Below are 14,637 nucleotides of genomic sequence, written 5' to 3' on the forward strand. Positions count from 1 at the left end.
TGGCAGTGTTGAGTTTTATAATGGTGCGCAAGGACATGGCCCCATCCACTCAAATTAACCTTTTTTTCTTCCTTTCCAGCCACTTTCTCACATATAAACTGTGATAAATGCAGTAATCAATCATGCATCTCTGTCATGTATATATATATATATATATATATATGCTTTAAAGCGTTAGTGGTTCCCATATTGTAAATGAAAAGTGTACAGGTTACTAGTTCATTGTTTGGACAGCACTATTTAGGACAAAAATGGGAATTCATTTCAAGAAACCTAACATTAAAGAGGTATTGCTCTAAACAGTAATGCATGAAAACGCACGAGTTTCTCTTCTTTCCACTGAAATAAATGAACCATGTGTATATACTGTACTGTACTGCAAACTAACTCTAAAGAGTGGCTGCTTCCCAGCTGAGTGTCAGCTGATGGCCTTTGACAGTTGACATGGGAAGGGGGGGGGGAGTTTGGTGTGTGTAGTCGACTAATATGCTAATTAGCTCATGGAGTGTGCGACCCCATTGGTTCCTCATCCGAGACAATTTCCCACTTGCAGCCTGACGTCATGGGCGCTCTAAAGCTCTTAAACTGCTGTGTGATGCCTGTTTCGCAAAAATCGCTCCAGCGTCCACCCCTCGCCTACTCGCTCGTTCGCTCCAGGGCTGCGTTGTGTGGCGATGTCTCCGTGAGAAAAAGGCGCGTGAAAAGTTGTGTTAAATGTTTGAAATACAACACGCACGCCGAGAAGGGACTCCGCTCCTTGTGTGCGCGGCACCGGCCGGCGTGTGTGCGCGACAGACTCCGCCAAGCAAGGCCAAAGTAGTCCAGGACGCAGAGAAACTCTTCTTTGTGACGCTTTAAAAAGCAAAACTAACCAAAAAGTCAAACTGGCTCACGTTCTCGCCAACCAGCCCGGCGTGACAGCTGCTCTTCAGCCCGTTTGGAGGACTGTGAGCAGCAGCAAGAGGATGGCATCAGAGCTGGCAATGAGCAACTCCGACCTGCCCACCAGTCCCCTGGCCATGGAATATGTTAATGACTTCGATCTGATGAAGTTTGAAGTGAAAAAGGAGCCTGTGGAGCCCGATCGCAACATCAGCCAGTGCAGCCGCCTCATCGCCGGGGGATCATTGTCTTCCACGCCGATGAGCACGCCGTGCAGCTCGGTGCCCCCCTCCCCGAGCTTCTCGGCGCCCAGTCCGGGCTCGGGGAGCGAGCAGAAGACACATATAGAGGACTTTTACTGGATGTCCGGTTACCAACAGCAACTCAATCCAGAGGCGCTGGGCTTCAGCCCCGAGGACGCGGTCGAGGCGCTCATCAACAGCAGCCACCAGCTTCAGTCATTCGATGGCTACGCCAGAGGCCAACAGTTCGCAGGCGCAGCCGGCCCGGGAGGCGCCATGGCCGGGGAGGAGATGGGCTCAGCCGCGGCGGTGGTGTCGGCAGTCATCGCTGCTGCCGCCGCTCAGAACGGTGCTCCGCACCACCACCACCATCATCACCACCACAACCACAGCGGGGCAGGAGGCGGCGGAGGCGGGGGCCACCACCACCAGGCGCCCGGCGTCCAGTCCAACGGCGCCTCCGGGACAAACCACCCGCACATGCGCCTGGATGATCGCTTCTCAGACGAGCAGCTGGTGACCATGTCCGTGCGGGAGCTCAACCGACAGCTCCGGGGGGTCAGCAAGGAAGAAGTGATCCGGCTCAAGCAGAAGAGGAGGACCCTCAAGAACCGAGGCTACGCGCAGTCGTGCCGCTTCAAGCGAGTCCAGCAGAGGCACGTCCTGGAGGGCGAGAAGACGCAACTGGTGCAGCAAGTGGAGCACCTCAAGCAGGAGATCTCCAGGCTGGTCCGGGAGAGGGACGCGTACAAAGAAAAGTATGAGAAGCTCATCGGCAACGGCTTCAGAGAAAGTGGTTCGAGCAGTGACAACAACCCTTCATCCCCGGAGTTTTTCATGTGAGTCTCCACATATTCGTGCAAAAAAGAGAAAAAAAAGAGTTGAGTTTCTCAGCCCCGCTTTAAAAGTTTCCATTTGAACTTTTTTCCTTTCTCCATTTGGCACAAATGCCCAATAAGAACTAATTTGTCAACTTTTTTGTTTCATTTTGCACATTTCAAACAGGTTGCTCAAGTCTGTGACTGCAATTTAGATGTGGAGAGCTGTTTTTCATTCTGGTGGGACAAATTCTACCCAGATAGAACTCTCATTTAGTCTACTTGGTCTATCATAAACCACCTTTTTGTCACTATTTATCATCCATCGTTAGACTTGCTGTGTCTGATAAGGATCCAACTTAGCAGAAGTGCATGCATGCACTTAATTTGCCCTTTGCCATCTTTTTTTAAAAGTTTGAAACCAGTGTGCAGATACATGTTCAAGTGCATTCATTTGACATTTTGTTGTGTTTGCCAAACTTAGAGGATCGCCAGCCATTTCATGCATTTGTTTGTTAAAAGACTTTATGTATTCATTTTTTTTTTCAAAAGAGGTATTGAACTATCCTGCATGCTGGACATGTATGTTTTATATTGTTTTATTTCACTTTGCTATGTCTTTTTATTATGTTGTGGGATGACTCCAGCATGGCACTCATCCTTCATTTATGCCTCCTCACTTTTTTGGGACAGCTATACAAAAAAGTGACAGGACTTTCCCACCTGTGTACAGTACGACTGCGTTTCAGCTGTGTTGAAGTGCACCACCATCCACCGCCTTTAAGCTGCAGTGAATATGATGGAAGTTGATCAGCAGGGATCCTGGTTGATGAGGGGGAAAGGAAAAGAAAAAAAGGAAATTACCATCTGGATTTTTTTTTTTTTTACTGTTATTTAAATATATTCCCACTGTACATTTGACGGCATTTGATTTGGAAAAAAACCTAATATAAAGTACAAAGTTTTATATATGTAAATTGAGAAACAGACAAAAAGTGCCACCGTTTGAAGAGTGCTAATACAGTTCACAGGCAAAAGCATTTGGACATGATTTGAAGCGACTGGCTGGGTTCCAGTGGATGCAGTGAGCAGGATTGTACATTGCATTTGCAGCATGCAGCGTCACTGCACAGTGAGAATTGACACAAATTTTCAAATCTTTTTTAACATCTGAGAATGTGCTCAGCAGAGGTCGCTTGTTGTGCTTTTAATTTTTGAAGTATTTGGACTGAAGTGCACTCGACATTCTTGCCTGTCATCACAAGGCAGGGAGTTAAGAACAACTATTTTCCACAAGGTATTTGGCCCGTGTTAGGTGTTTTTAACATGCAATACTTTTATCATCACTTCAGGAAAAACGGCTGTGTTGACTTCAAAGAAAATTTGCTAAGCAATAACAATTCTTATAATTGATAATGTCTGGACATTGTTAGAAGGTCAGGGATTGATACCCTGCATGTACAAATGAAAAAAATGAGGGAGCTCCTTTTCCTTCTTGAGAATATGTGAATTAATCTTTCTTCATACATACATCTAAATATATATATATTTTGCTGTGCAAAATGATTTCACTCACTAACCATATGTGATGTTCATATGTGCTCGTTTTGTCATTTCATACAATTAAATGATATGCAATAAATGTATAATTGCCTTCAATAAGTTTCTCACTTTTCTTTTATTTGTTGTCAGGATTGTGATGCAAACAAAACAAAAAAAAAATCATGAGTTCTGCAGTACAAAAAAAGTACACAATTTATTTTTGTCATGCATTGTTTTCCCCCAGACCACCCAGGATTATGGTTTCAGCAACTTGGTATTTACCCGAAATTATTATGCAAAAAATGGTATGCTAAGTTGAGACACAATATTAGAAGCAGAGCTGTCCTGCATGTAAACATGTTTAATACACACGCAACAGAACCACATACCACATAAATTAGATGAAGTCACACAGTGGCTTTTATTGTTGTGTAGTTTATTTGTATTACACAGCCTACAGTTTGGTATGGAACTTATATTCATAGTAGTAACACTAAACAATGTTATTTTGGTCGACAAATGGAAAAATAACAACAATCGGGGGGATAATAATACATTTCAATATCACATTCATGTATTTTTTTTCAACTTATCAGTGATGAATGTGCTGGTTCTGTAGAGTGTGTGTGTGTGATATGTGACGGTGTGTGACCATATTCCTTTTCTTTTTTTGGAATGGGAGTGTGAATGCATGTTCATAAGTGTGCACATGAGTGCATTTCTCTACATGATGTGATAGGTGCATGTTGCCTATCCACCCCCCCCAACCCCACCGCATGTCACATTGCGTGTTGCTTGATCTGTTGTCAGGTCCTTTTGGACAGTGTGTGCTCACACTTTGTTACTTGTGGATCTTTCAATTCCACCCTACTTCATCCTGTTTGTCAGAGGGCCTGCATGGATGTTGGCTCGGAGCAGAGACCGAGTTGGGGGGGATATGGGGGGGGAGGGTGTCAGGCAGAGAAGGGACAGTCATGTCAGGCATGTGAGGGGGTGCTGCAGAAGGTGCCAATGCCAGTGGGCAGAAGAAACCCAATCTAATTAGTTTGTCTTTTAGATTCCTATTAATATTTGTTTTGAAATTCACTGAACTTTTTCTAAAGAGGCCTTCTTTTTAAACACTAAAACATACTGTGCAAAGTTGTTGGACAGAGAATGTCTCATGGATATGCTTTTCCTTTTAGTGGTTCTAGTACAATTACATTGATGAAACAGTGTCAGCATACATTGAAAGCTTCTGAAAACAGGCTGAGACTTGGTTTTTCATGTAACCCTGCAACTTTGACCCTTTGCTTGTGAACAGTCCTACACAAAATGCACTTAATTTTTTTTTTTTTTTAAACTAGCAAATGTGTCTGTACAAAGCTACATATGTTAGAGTCCATAGTGTGGCCTTTTGGAGCTTTAAGTTGAATTTTACAACAAAAATGCATCGTGACTCCCACTGGTAGAAATGTGCTGCACATTGGGTCATTTTAGGTACCCATGCCTGCTCTTATTGCAGTGATTTCCTCAGAGGTGCACGCTGTTTTGCACAGCCGACTGAGGGGAGAGACTGAGACAATAGTTGGGCCTGTGCTGAATTAAATGATTTTGCTGATGATTAATAGTAGTGTGGCCCACTAGCTCTTGCGATGTAGGGATGATAAATCGAGAGCGCAGCTCCGTGCAGCTGTGCCACTGTCGCGTCTTTGCATGCGTGCACACGCTACGCAATTCACAGCCGAGCCTCCTTTTCCCTCAATTTATCTAATTGCATCTATTTGATCTGAGCCGCGGTGCAACTACTTTCACATTCCACTGTAAGAGTAATGTATTGAAGAAGTTTAGGATGGATAATTGTTGTCTTTTAGTCCCATTCACAGGGTATATTTGTGAATTCAAAGAAAGAACGTCTTTAATAGCTTTTATAGCCATGTGTTGGAGGTTTTAGTGGTATGTAAAAAATGAAAATCGGGTTTCTGGTTAAGATGTCCTCTTTCAACTCGTTTGCATGCTCATTTTGATTGTTTCCTTGTTTGGCAAACATCAGTTCAAGCAAAAATAATAACACACTCGCATGCTTTTTAAAAGTGTCTCCACACAGAAAAAAATTCTCACAAACAATGAGTGGACATACATTGTTGTGCTTCGTATTCTTTATGTGATTGTGACATTTACAAGACAGATGTAGCTTACACAACATCCTCCTTTCTACAGAATTTTTGAAATCTTCGAAAGATGTGCTCCTCTGTCAAGCTAACAAGTTAAACAGTTTACTGATGTGCCGTGTCATGCAACATGTGGCCAAAGTCTAAAGCAGCCCAAGTCAACAGGCAGAACGTGCGTCCTGCAGATGACATCAGAGCAGTTTATCCTGTTTATCCTAAAAATGTTTTTTTTTTTCTTTCCCCATGCAGCAGTCCTTCAATCAGCAGCAGAAGCAATGCTGCTTTTATATTGGCAATCTTTGACTGTTGGCTGCTCTGTTAAATACCCCATCTACGTTCCTGGGCTGGACAATCACTCCTCTGCAGTTTTGTTATGTTTGATGTGTACTAGTTCGCAAAGCTCCTGTTATATTTCCAATCTTTGACGATCAGTCTGTGTGAACGCATGCATGTTTGTCCACTAATGTATGTGTGCGTATCTGCTTGTCATCTTCTGGAGAGGAGGACGAGTGGAGGTCAAAAGTGACAGCACAAAGGGTTGCTTTCAAAGTCATTAGAGTAATCCCTGCCCTGGGGATTCCACGCTCATTTCCTTTGCCCAGAACCCACCAAATGAGATGGACAAGCACATCCGACATGCCACAGAACCCAGTCAATTCTAGATTATTCACGTTTTGTTTCCCACCCATTTCCTGTCTTAAGCAGCTATGCTTTTTATTGGACTTGGATGCGTCATACCGCATAAGTAAAAACACAAGCCCGATGTTTGTTTGTGCAACAGTCTATCTTTGCTAGTAATAACTTAGCTCTGGTTTGTTTGCAGGCTCATGTTGGACAACTTGTTAAGAATGTGAGTTGTGATCGGAGGGGTGTGCGTACCTGTCAACTCTCCCGTTTTCACTGGGACGCTACCGTATTTTGCCTTTCTTGACCGACTCCCTACAGTTTTTAACTTGCATGAAAAAAAAAAAAAATCCTATCCGGTTCTGTCGGAACGTTTCTTTTTTGCCTCATTGTCCTTATTTTTCTGGATAATTTCCTAATCCCCCTTATGGGCGAGTACATGAATGTTTGGTTTTGTGTCGCTAACCAAACTTTGGGGTTTTTGATTCAATTAATTCAAATGGCTCACAGCTGGGTTGGAAGCTACTTCGGGATTAGACAGTGAAGTCTGGGCATGGTTGGAGATGACCACAATGTACCCCATCAGACATCCTCTTCAAAGAAATAGTTTAGGCAATCTTATAGCCAATTTCTAGTGCTGTTATAAACGAAGAAAATGTGATTTTTTTTTAATTAAAAAATGTGACTTGTCCTATGAATAAAAGTAAAGATAATAATATTTATAACATATATACTATAGTATGTTATAACATGTTTATATAACAATTTGGAACTTTGACTGAATTTCCTTAATCTACTATAGACAAAATAGCTATAAATTGGTTATAAATCAATTAATTGAGTAATTGTTTTTTTAATATTATTTTGAAAGAGATGGGAGAATCTCTGAAAGTTCTGAACTCCTGTTGCCAGTGTTGTATTGAGCAGACTAAGGGGCTATCCACATGGAAACATTTTCAGGTCAAAACAGCAAAGTATTTTATTGTTTCAGCCTCTCATCTACACGGAAACGGCGTTGTGGGTACACTGATATTGGTCTTTTTTGAAAACGGCTTCCAGAGTGGGAAAATCGGAAAACGCCGGCTTGTTGTTTTTGTGTAAACAGCCGACACAAAAACACCCCGTCGTCATCAGGTGACCAGAAGTGAGCTTTGACAAGCCACAATATAACACCTACTTGTACATACACACATAATATTTGAATTTTTTTGAATTTTTTAAATATTTCGAGTGACATGATTCACCCCAGTCGACATTTGATATTTTGTTGACTTATACTAGAAATCCCACTTCTCGTAAGTCTAGATCATCCTTGGAAAGCTGAAGACGATGGACTCATGTGCATGCATTCTTTCTTCTTCTATAGTTTGGTGTGTCACGTGGTTCCGTCTGCGTTACTGTTCACAGCGTAGGTGTGCCTTGCGTATTACATCGTAGTCACCTAGTGGTCCATTCCCGTCTGGATGGAACTGTTTACTAATCCGGCACGGATTTTTTCAACCTGCCGAAAAAAACAAACAAACTCAGGAGCGTTCCCATGTGGACAGGGCCTAATGCTGCCCGAATCAGGAGTGCCAGTGAGTGGATAGTTGAGATTGAACCACCAGCACCTCTGCTGGTTGAAGCCAAGTTGGCACACTCCATTTTACCTTAGTTTATTATTGTGCTTCATGACTTGTTTCACACATTTTTTCAGACACATAAATATAGTGGTGCATGTCTTAAATATGCAGAGTTTAGACAAGAAGTGTCTCGAATGGCAGTCACATCTGCGGATAGTCTTTACACATTTCCAGCAGATGATGAAGATAATGAAAATCCTGTCTCCTGTCATTCTATATGAGTGAGATAGAGTGCAGAAAAACTAAACTCCTTAAGAATTAAACTGACATCAGGGATCCATTAAGGTGCTTATTCAATCTGAGAATGCTTTTGCTATTTCTATAAATTTCCTCTTTCTTTTTTCTCCTCTCCACAGAGGGAAGTCACAGTGTGCTTCAAATAGACATTAAGCGGATACGTGTGGTGTCATTAGAGAGTTGTCCTTGAAAGACTGGCTGCAGGTTATGTTGGTAATGAGGTGCTCGGGACCTGCTGTGGTAATTTTATATGTCTGTAAATGGACCCAGACCAAGAGCCGGTGACTTAAATAAATGCAACACCATCCTTCAGCAAATGCACATAACGGTGAATGGGTTCCAAAAATTGTGAGCACAAAAAAAAAGGCTATTATTTGAATGGGAAATATTTTCTATAAGAAAAATGAAGCTAATTAAGAGGGCTCAGTTTGTACACAATCAGTAAAAAAGATTTATGTGGCACTTATTTGAAAATGCAATGATTTAAACTTTCCTTTAGTGAAGTCTATTTTCCTCTCCGGGCCTGTTTGGCATCCCAGCACAGGGAGCAGAGATCTAAGCTAACATTTCCACATAACATTTATTGAGCGTCTGAGGAACTCTGAACACACCTGCTCTCTTACTTTGAGGTGTGCTTTTAGAGGGGGTGGGGGTGAAAATGAAAGTGTCTCTCATGAAGTGTCAGCAGCAAAGACCAGAAATGCCAAGCGTCACAGTTCATTTGTCTGTGTGATAAATTTTAGTCCCTTTTAGAAGAATTAATTGTGTCATTTAATGAGCTGAGCAGGTAAAAAATATATATATTTTGTCTTCTGTGTGCAGCGACACGCAGTGTGGTTAGATATTTTGTCTCTGGTGGTTACAGTGTTTTGATGCATGGGGCTCTGCCTGTAAAGTCTATTTGCATGCAAATTTTTACATTTCCCTCTGCATCACACACTTACTGTGATGCATGTACTGTATTCCACGAGACAGACAAGGTGAGCGGGAATCTCTCTCTCGGAGTGGAACTATTTGTTTCTTTGTGATTGTGTGGTGCATTTATTGTGTGTTTGACGGGTGGCAGAGAAGAACACATGCTGGAGGAAACAGACGAATGAGAGCAAATGGCACAGTGTGTATTTACCGTGATCGTCATTTATCCTCTCTTTTGTTTCTTTCTCCCCAATCTTATCTGCTCTTCTAGGTCATCGAGAAAATTCCTCCATCTGTGATTTCAAACCCCATTCCTCCGTGCCCTTGGCTTCCTGAGGTAAAAACAAACGTCTTTCAGTCTTCTTGTTCTTTTCTTTTACAGTTTTACAGAGTGTGGAGTCCTGTAGAGCGACAATAGCCGATATCTTGGTACTATCCTGTCTAAATACAATTTATAGGCCCAGTAATACAGTATTTGCAACTTGCATGTGAGATATTGTTACTGGAGTCTTTTAGCCTCATGTGGAGCCACAGTGTCTTTTCCAACTTTAAATTATATCAATATGTGTTAGCAATAGCTCACTAATGAGCCTGTTCAGAAGAATTTTATACAATTTTGAACAAACAATCATCAATTACAAGTACAGTAGTCCCTCACCACTTTGCTGTTCAAATTTCGCAGCTTCAGTCTATCACGGGTTTTCAAAAATATATGAATTAATAAATCATGCAGGTTCACGGTTGAATGCAGCCTTTTATAAGTTAAAAATATTCATATTGAAGTTTAAATTTAACATATTTTCTGCCTCAATTAAGCATAAAAATGGCTAAATAAACGAAAATACAAAGGCATTCAGAAGACGCATTCAAAGACGCAGTGAATGATATACAGCATTTTACACTGGTCACATTAAGTGTCAGTAATGTTACTTTAATGTTTGGTGAAACTCACATACCAGATTTGATTGGCAGAAAACAGGCTTTTATTCCAGGTTTGAATTATCTCACAACAGGCACAATAATCCCTAATAAAAACATGAACTACTATTGCAGCCGTAACTCACAGCAAGGTAGAAATCAACTCTGAACCCCAGAAGTCACTTTGTGTCCATCCGCCGCTCAGTTCCCCTAGGAAAACATTTACAGCAACACACACGAGCATGAGTCTTACTTATGTCTTAAATGGCTTATTTATGTTTATTATATCTACTATATTGCGTAATAAGAGTGTAAAGGTGACTATAAAAGTGTTATTTCATGTCTAGAGGGGTCTAATAATGTTAAAAACTGTATTTAGACGTTTGTAAACAGGTTTTCTTTGCTCTTAACTGTGAAAAGTCTGGATTCATGAATAAAGAATCTTACTTTGTGAAAATTCACTTATCGTCCGGACTGGAACCAATTAACCACAATTATAGCAGTTCATGTTGAGAGGTTTTAAACCACCCTTGATTTATTTCTGTTTTTTGTGGCAAAGCAAGTCCACTCTGTATGTGAAGTGTGCTGTAGCAGGACTCTATTCTTTTGTAGTGTTGTAGTGGTTTTGTGTATTCACACAGAGTTGCATGTTCACAGCCTCCCGGGCACACACACTAAAGCGCGATGCATGCAAGGCGATTCACTTCCAGCAAACAATTCCCATTGTTTCCTCTGGGAAAAACTGTTTCAACAATGAATGCTGATGATGAACAAATCAGACAAAATTGTTTTACTTTACTGTGCCACTTGATTTCCTACTAACTTCCATTTCCCATCTTGTTTCAATCTTGGGGCAAACCAAAAAGCACTGATATGTAAGAGATGTCCATCAATTAAGATTATAGCCGGGCATTTGAATGCAAATGAGATATTAGACACATGAAACAACAGAAGAAGCCGAGCGACATTCGTAGATGAATTCATATAAAGAGAAGGAAGTTTCATGGATTGTTCAACGGCAAACCTACAGCGAGACGGGATACAGTATGCTTACATTGACATGTAGATTTGTTGTACGTTGTATGCGGGATTAGTCATTTGATTGTGACTAAGTAGTCAAGGTGAAGTGTGATCAGTAGCTGGCCTTTCTCCAGCTTTACTTCACTTCAAGAGTTGAGGTAGGACAAAAGCCATCAAGAAAGACAAGGACAAATCTTGTATAGCTGAAGTGTTTTCAGCGATCCCCCTCCTTCCACACGTCATCACTGTGAATTAGGTGCCCTCTGCTCGCAACTGAGGGGTGGGGAATATAAACAATGCCAAGGGAACGGATGTTAAACGAATTAAAGTGGAAAACCATGAGGATGTCTATCTCAGACGGCCTCGTAAATCTCTACTCCCTGGCCGCGTCGCTGTACGGTGCCGAAGCTGCGCTCTGACAGGCTGCCAGTGGAGCGCGGAGGGGCCGCGTACGGTGTGGTCTGCTCCATCCTGTTCTTAGCGGTTTCAACTATGCGAGAGGCACGTCTTTGTTTTATGCAAAGTATATGAGGAGAGGGGAGTGCCGATGAGCAGTCTGGCCACGTAGCTCCAGGGGGACAAGCTGAATGATGGAGATGGAGAGCCAGGTCTTGGTGTCCTTGCCTGGGGAAAGTGTGTCCTGACTCTGGCCAGGACTGCATAGACGCCACCAGAATGATTGTAACTCTACCTAAAGCCACTGTGAGATTTGATAGGTGAGGAGTTGAAGACATGTTAACCTCCCTATGGGACTGGACAATGTTGGTAGAAGTACAGACACTTGAAGGGTTCACCGTGCAAAAAAATGCTGGAGTCCCCATGAGAGCTAAGGGACCCAAGATATGCTGACACAGATGAACCACCAGGTGTGTGTACGCTTATATACAGTATATATAAGTGTGTGAAAAAATGTGCGTGGGATATGAGTGCAAATATAGATTGCAGCCGGCGTGTGTGTGATCACATAAGCATTCTGTAAGGGGCAAACACACGGTGAACTGACGTCAAAGAAATTGCTGCAGGAGTCAGATTGCTGCTTTGCCTCAGATCACCTGTGTTGGACTTGAACACACCACAGAAACCAGATGACAGTCTTCTTCAAATATTCAAACGATCGATGAGTCCATTTCCATGAAAGTTTATTAAGCCATGTTGACGGACAAACTTGAGAACCCTGACCTCAAACCCCTCAAACACCTCTGGGATGAACAAGAATGAGGACGGCCCACATCAGTGACCTCTGAACTCACAAATCTTCACTCCACATTTATAACCACATTTAAATTTCTTCATATTCCAAAACAATTTCAGAACAGAATTTGAAATAATTAGTCCCCATCATAAAACCCTGCATTAACTGTTTTGAAGCAGTCTCTCATACAAGTCCAAAAATAAGTTTTAAACCGTGCATAGTAAAGGTTTATAGAACAAAATGATGTGTGACAGGTGTAGCGTCTAACAAAGTGGAGAAGGAGGCTTGCTTGCTAAAGCAGAGTAAAGTTTTTAACATTATTAAACTGTAAAACAGATACACTCATAAATACTCAACCTTCATTGTGAAATCTATTTGCAATGTTTATTAAACTTGCAGTATTTTTTATATTTTTCTTTGGAATTGGTCATCTATTGAAAGTTTGTCAATTTTGAAATGGTAATTTACAAAGGAGGGTTCAATATTTTTGAGTAAAACTATTAACATGACAGAATGATTGTGTTGAGGTTTAATGCATGTGCCTCAGAGGGGAGTCTTTCCACTAAAAGACTCTTTTAAACACTAAACCCAGCTGAATTTGTGGTATACATGCTATTAGTCTTCCCCATGCTGAAAACTCACAAGACTTTTGCACTATATTATATATATATTATTATATATTGATGTGCGATGTGCAAATTCGTAGACAAATTCCGCCCAGCATTTCGGTGGGCTGCACAACTGTACAAACATTATGGCGTTCAAATTTGAGATTTGAGGAACAAACATGTTTGCTTCCTTTTCCGCGTTTGCTTACTTTTTCCCGTCATGGGTGAATTTACTTAAGCCGACCAGCCAATTAGACCTCGGCTGCAGAACGAACAAGCTCAATCGGCTGGAAAAGCACAACGTTCAGACCACTAAATGATGGCCTGTGCCTAATGTGTGAGGGGCTCTCCCAGTTTTCACCCAAAAACCACCTTGCTGCACAACAGCTGTGTCGGGTATCACTTTTGATCAAAATGATCCAGTTAAAAAATGTCACTTGTGTCCATGCACCTTCATATCAGTTTGTTCATGTCAGTCACACATACTCTGAACTGCGTGTATTTACAGTAAGGCTTCTCTATCACAGCAAGGTCTATTTGTGGGTCCCAGGATGTTGGGCTCTGCTATCGAGGGCAGGTGACATCGATCCAGATTGACCTCTCGTGTGGAGGGGAAAATTAATGAGACAGGCAAGGGTGCAGAGGCCTTAGAGAGACAGAAAGGGGCTGTGCAGAAATACATAAACAACCTTCTGGATGATTAATCCAAGACTGGGTGCCATCCCACCCTTCCGACTTCTCCACTTGCCTCTCAGGCGAGAGGGAGAAACTGGACACTTCACTATTTTTAGTCGTGATGACCATAAGACAGTTGAAAGTTAAAAATAAAGCCAACCATGTAGAGTGAGATGGGCACAGTTTTGCGTCACTGCCATACATCAAGCACACATTTTTCAGTGTAAGCTTGAAGGTGCACAAAATGGGGAAGGCGTATGGCTTCATTTGTATGTGAAGTGCTACGAGATTTAGTGTAGCGTGCTTGGGCAGCGCTCCACTTTACTAATTATTTCCGTGAGTTCTCAGTGAGAAGCACCTCTCTCGCTCTGAGAAGGCAAGCTCGGCAATATGTGCTTAGTCAGCCCGACTCTGGGTTTGAGATACTGTTGGGTCTCCGGTGGACTGTCAGGGAGGCGGAGCAGCCGGGGACTTCGGGGAGAAAGCATCATTACCCATCATTGAAGGGGAGGGGGGTAAAATGCTGCAGTTGGGGACATTTTTGCCTGCAATGGACTGAGTTGATTGTTACCTGCTTGCACTCAACAAAAATATAAAAGCAACACTTGTGTTTTCGCTCCCGTTTTTCAGGAACTGAACTCAAAGATTGAAAACTTTTTCTGTGAACACTGAGCAGTCATAATTCATACACGTCAAAGGTGTGGCATATCAAGATGCTGATTAGATAGCATCATTATTGCCCAGGTGTGCCTTAGGTTGGCCACAATAAAAGGCCACTCCAAAATGTGCAGTTTAACTGCATTGGGTTGGGTTCGGGGGGTTTGCGTTTATATTTTTGTTGGGTGTAGGTAGGTAACAATCAACTTGCAGACAAAAATGTCCCCAACTTCATCATTGTATCCACCTCCTCTTCACTTAAAAATGGAAGCAAAAGCAAAAGTGTTTATATTTTTCAGTAAATAAGGTCCTCACAGCGACTTGTTCTTATAAAATGACTAAACTAATCAGTACCTGCATATCCATCTTACTTGAAAAGCCTTGTTTAAAAAAAAAAACTATTAAAAATACACCCTAACCACCTAATCATCACCGACACATTTGCAAATATTGGTAAATGAAGCCCTTTTATAGCAAAATCTTCACTATGTTTGTCGAGTGTGTGACTGTAACACCTGCCATTGTTTTTGCTAAT

General features: G+C 41.9%; 1 protein-coding gene across 5 annotated transcripts in view; it reads left to right on the top strand.

Annotated features, from left to right (window-relative positions):
* Positions 1-579: 579 nt before the first annotated feature.
* mafa (MAF bZIP transcription factor a) overlaps positions 580-14,637 on the top strand; it is an 88,211-nt gene continuing 74,153 nt past the window's right edge. For 2 of the 5 annotated variants that reach the window (XR_008569858.1, XR_008569857.1), the window contains exons 1-2: positions 580-1,963; positions 9,304-9,369. Coding sequence is in view for 3 of the 5 variants with exons in the window: in XM_054771494.1 (XP_054627469.1) it covers positions 966-1,963; positions 2,130-2,157 (1,026 nt within the window). In the remaining 2 variants the exon portion in view is untranslated. Of the gene's footprint in view, positions 1,964-2,129; positions 3,591-9,303; positions 9,370-14,637 lie in introns of those variants that run through there. The other 3 variants (XM_054771494.1, XM_054771495.1, XM_054771493.1) reach the window with 3 other exon arrangements.

This window comes from Dunckerocampus dactyliophorus, chromosome 3 (genome assembly GCF_027744805.1).
Source record: "Dunckerocampus dactyliophorus isolate RoL2022-P2 chromosome 3, RoL_Ddac_1.1, whole genome shotgun sequence".
NCBI classification, from domain to species: Eukaryota; Metazoa; Chordata; class Actinopteri; order Syngnathiformes; family Syngnathidae; genus Dunckerocampus; species Dunckerocampus dactyliophorus.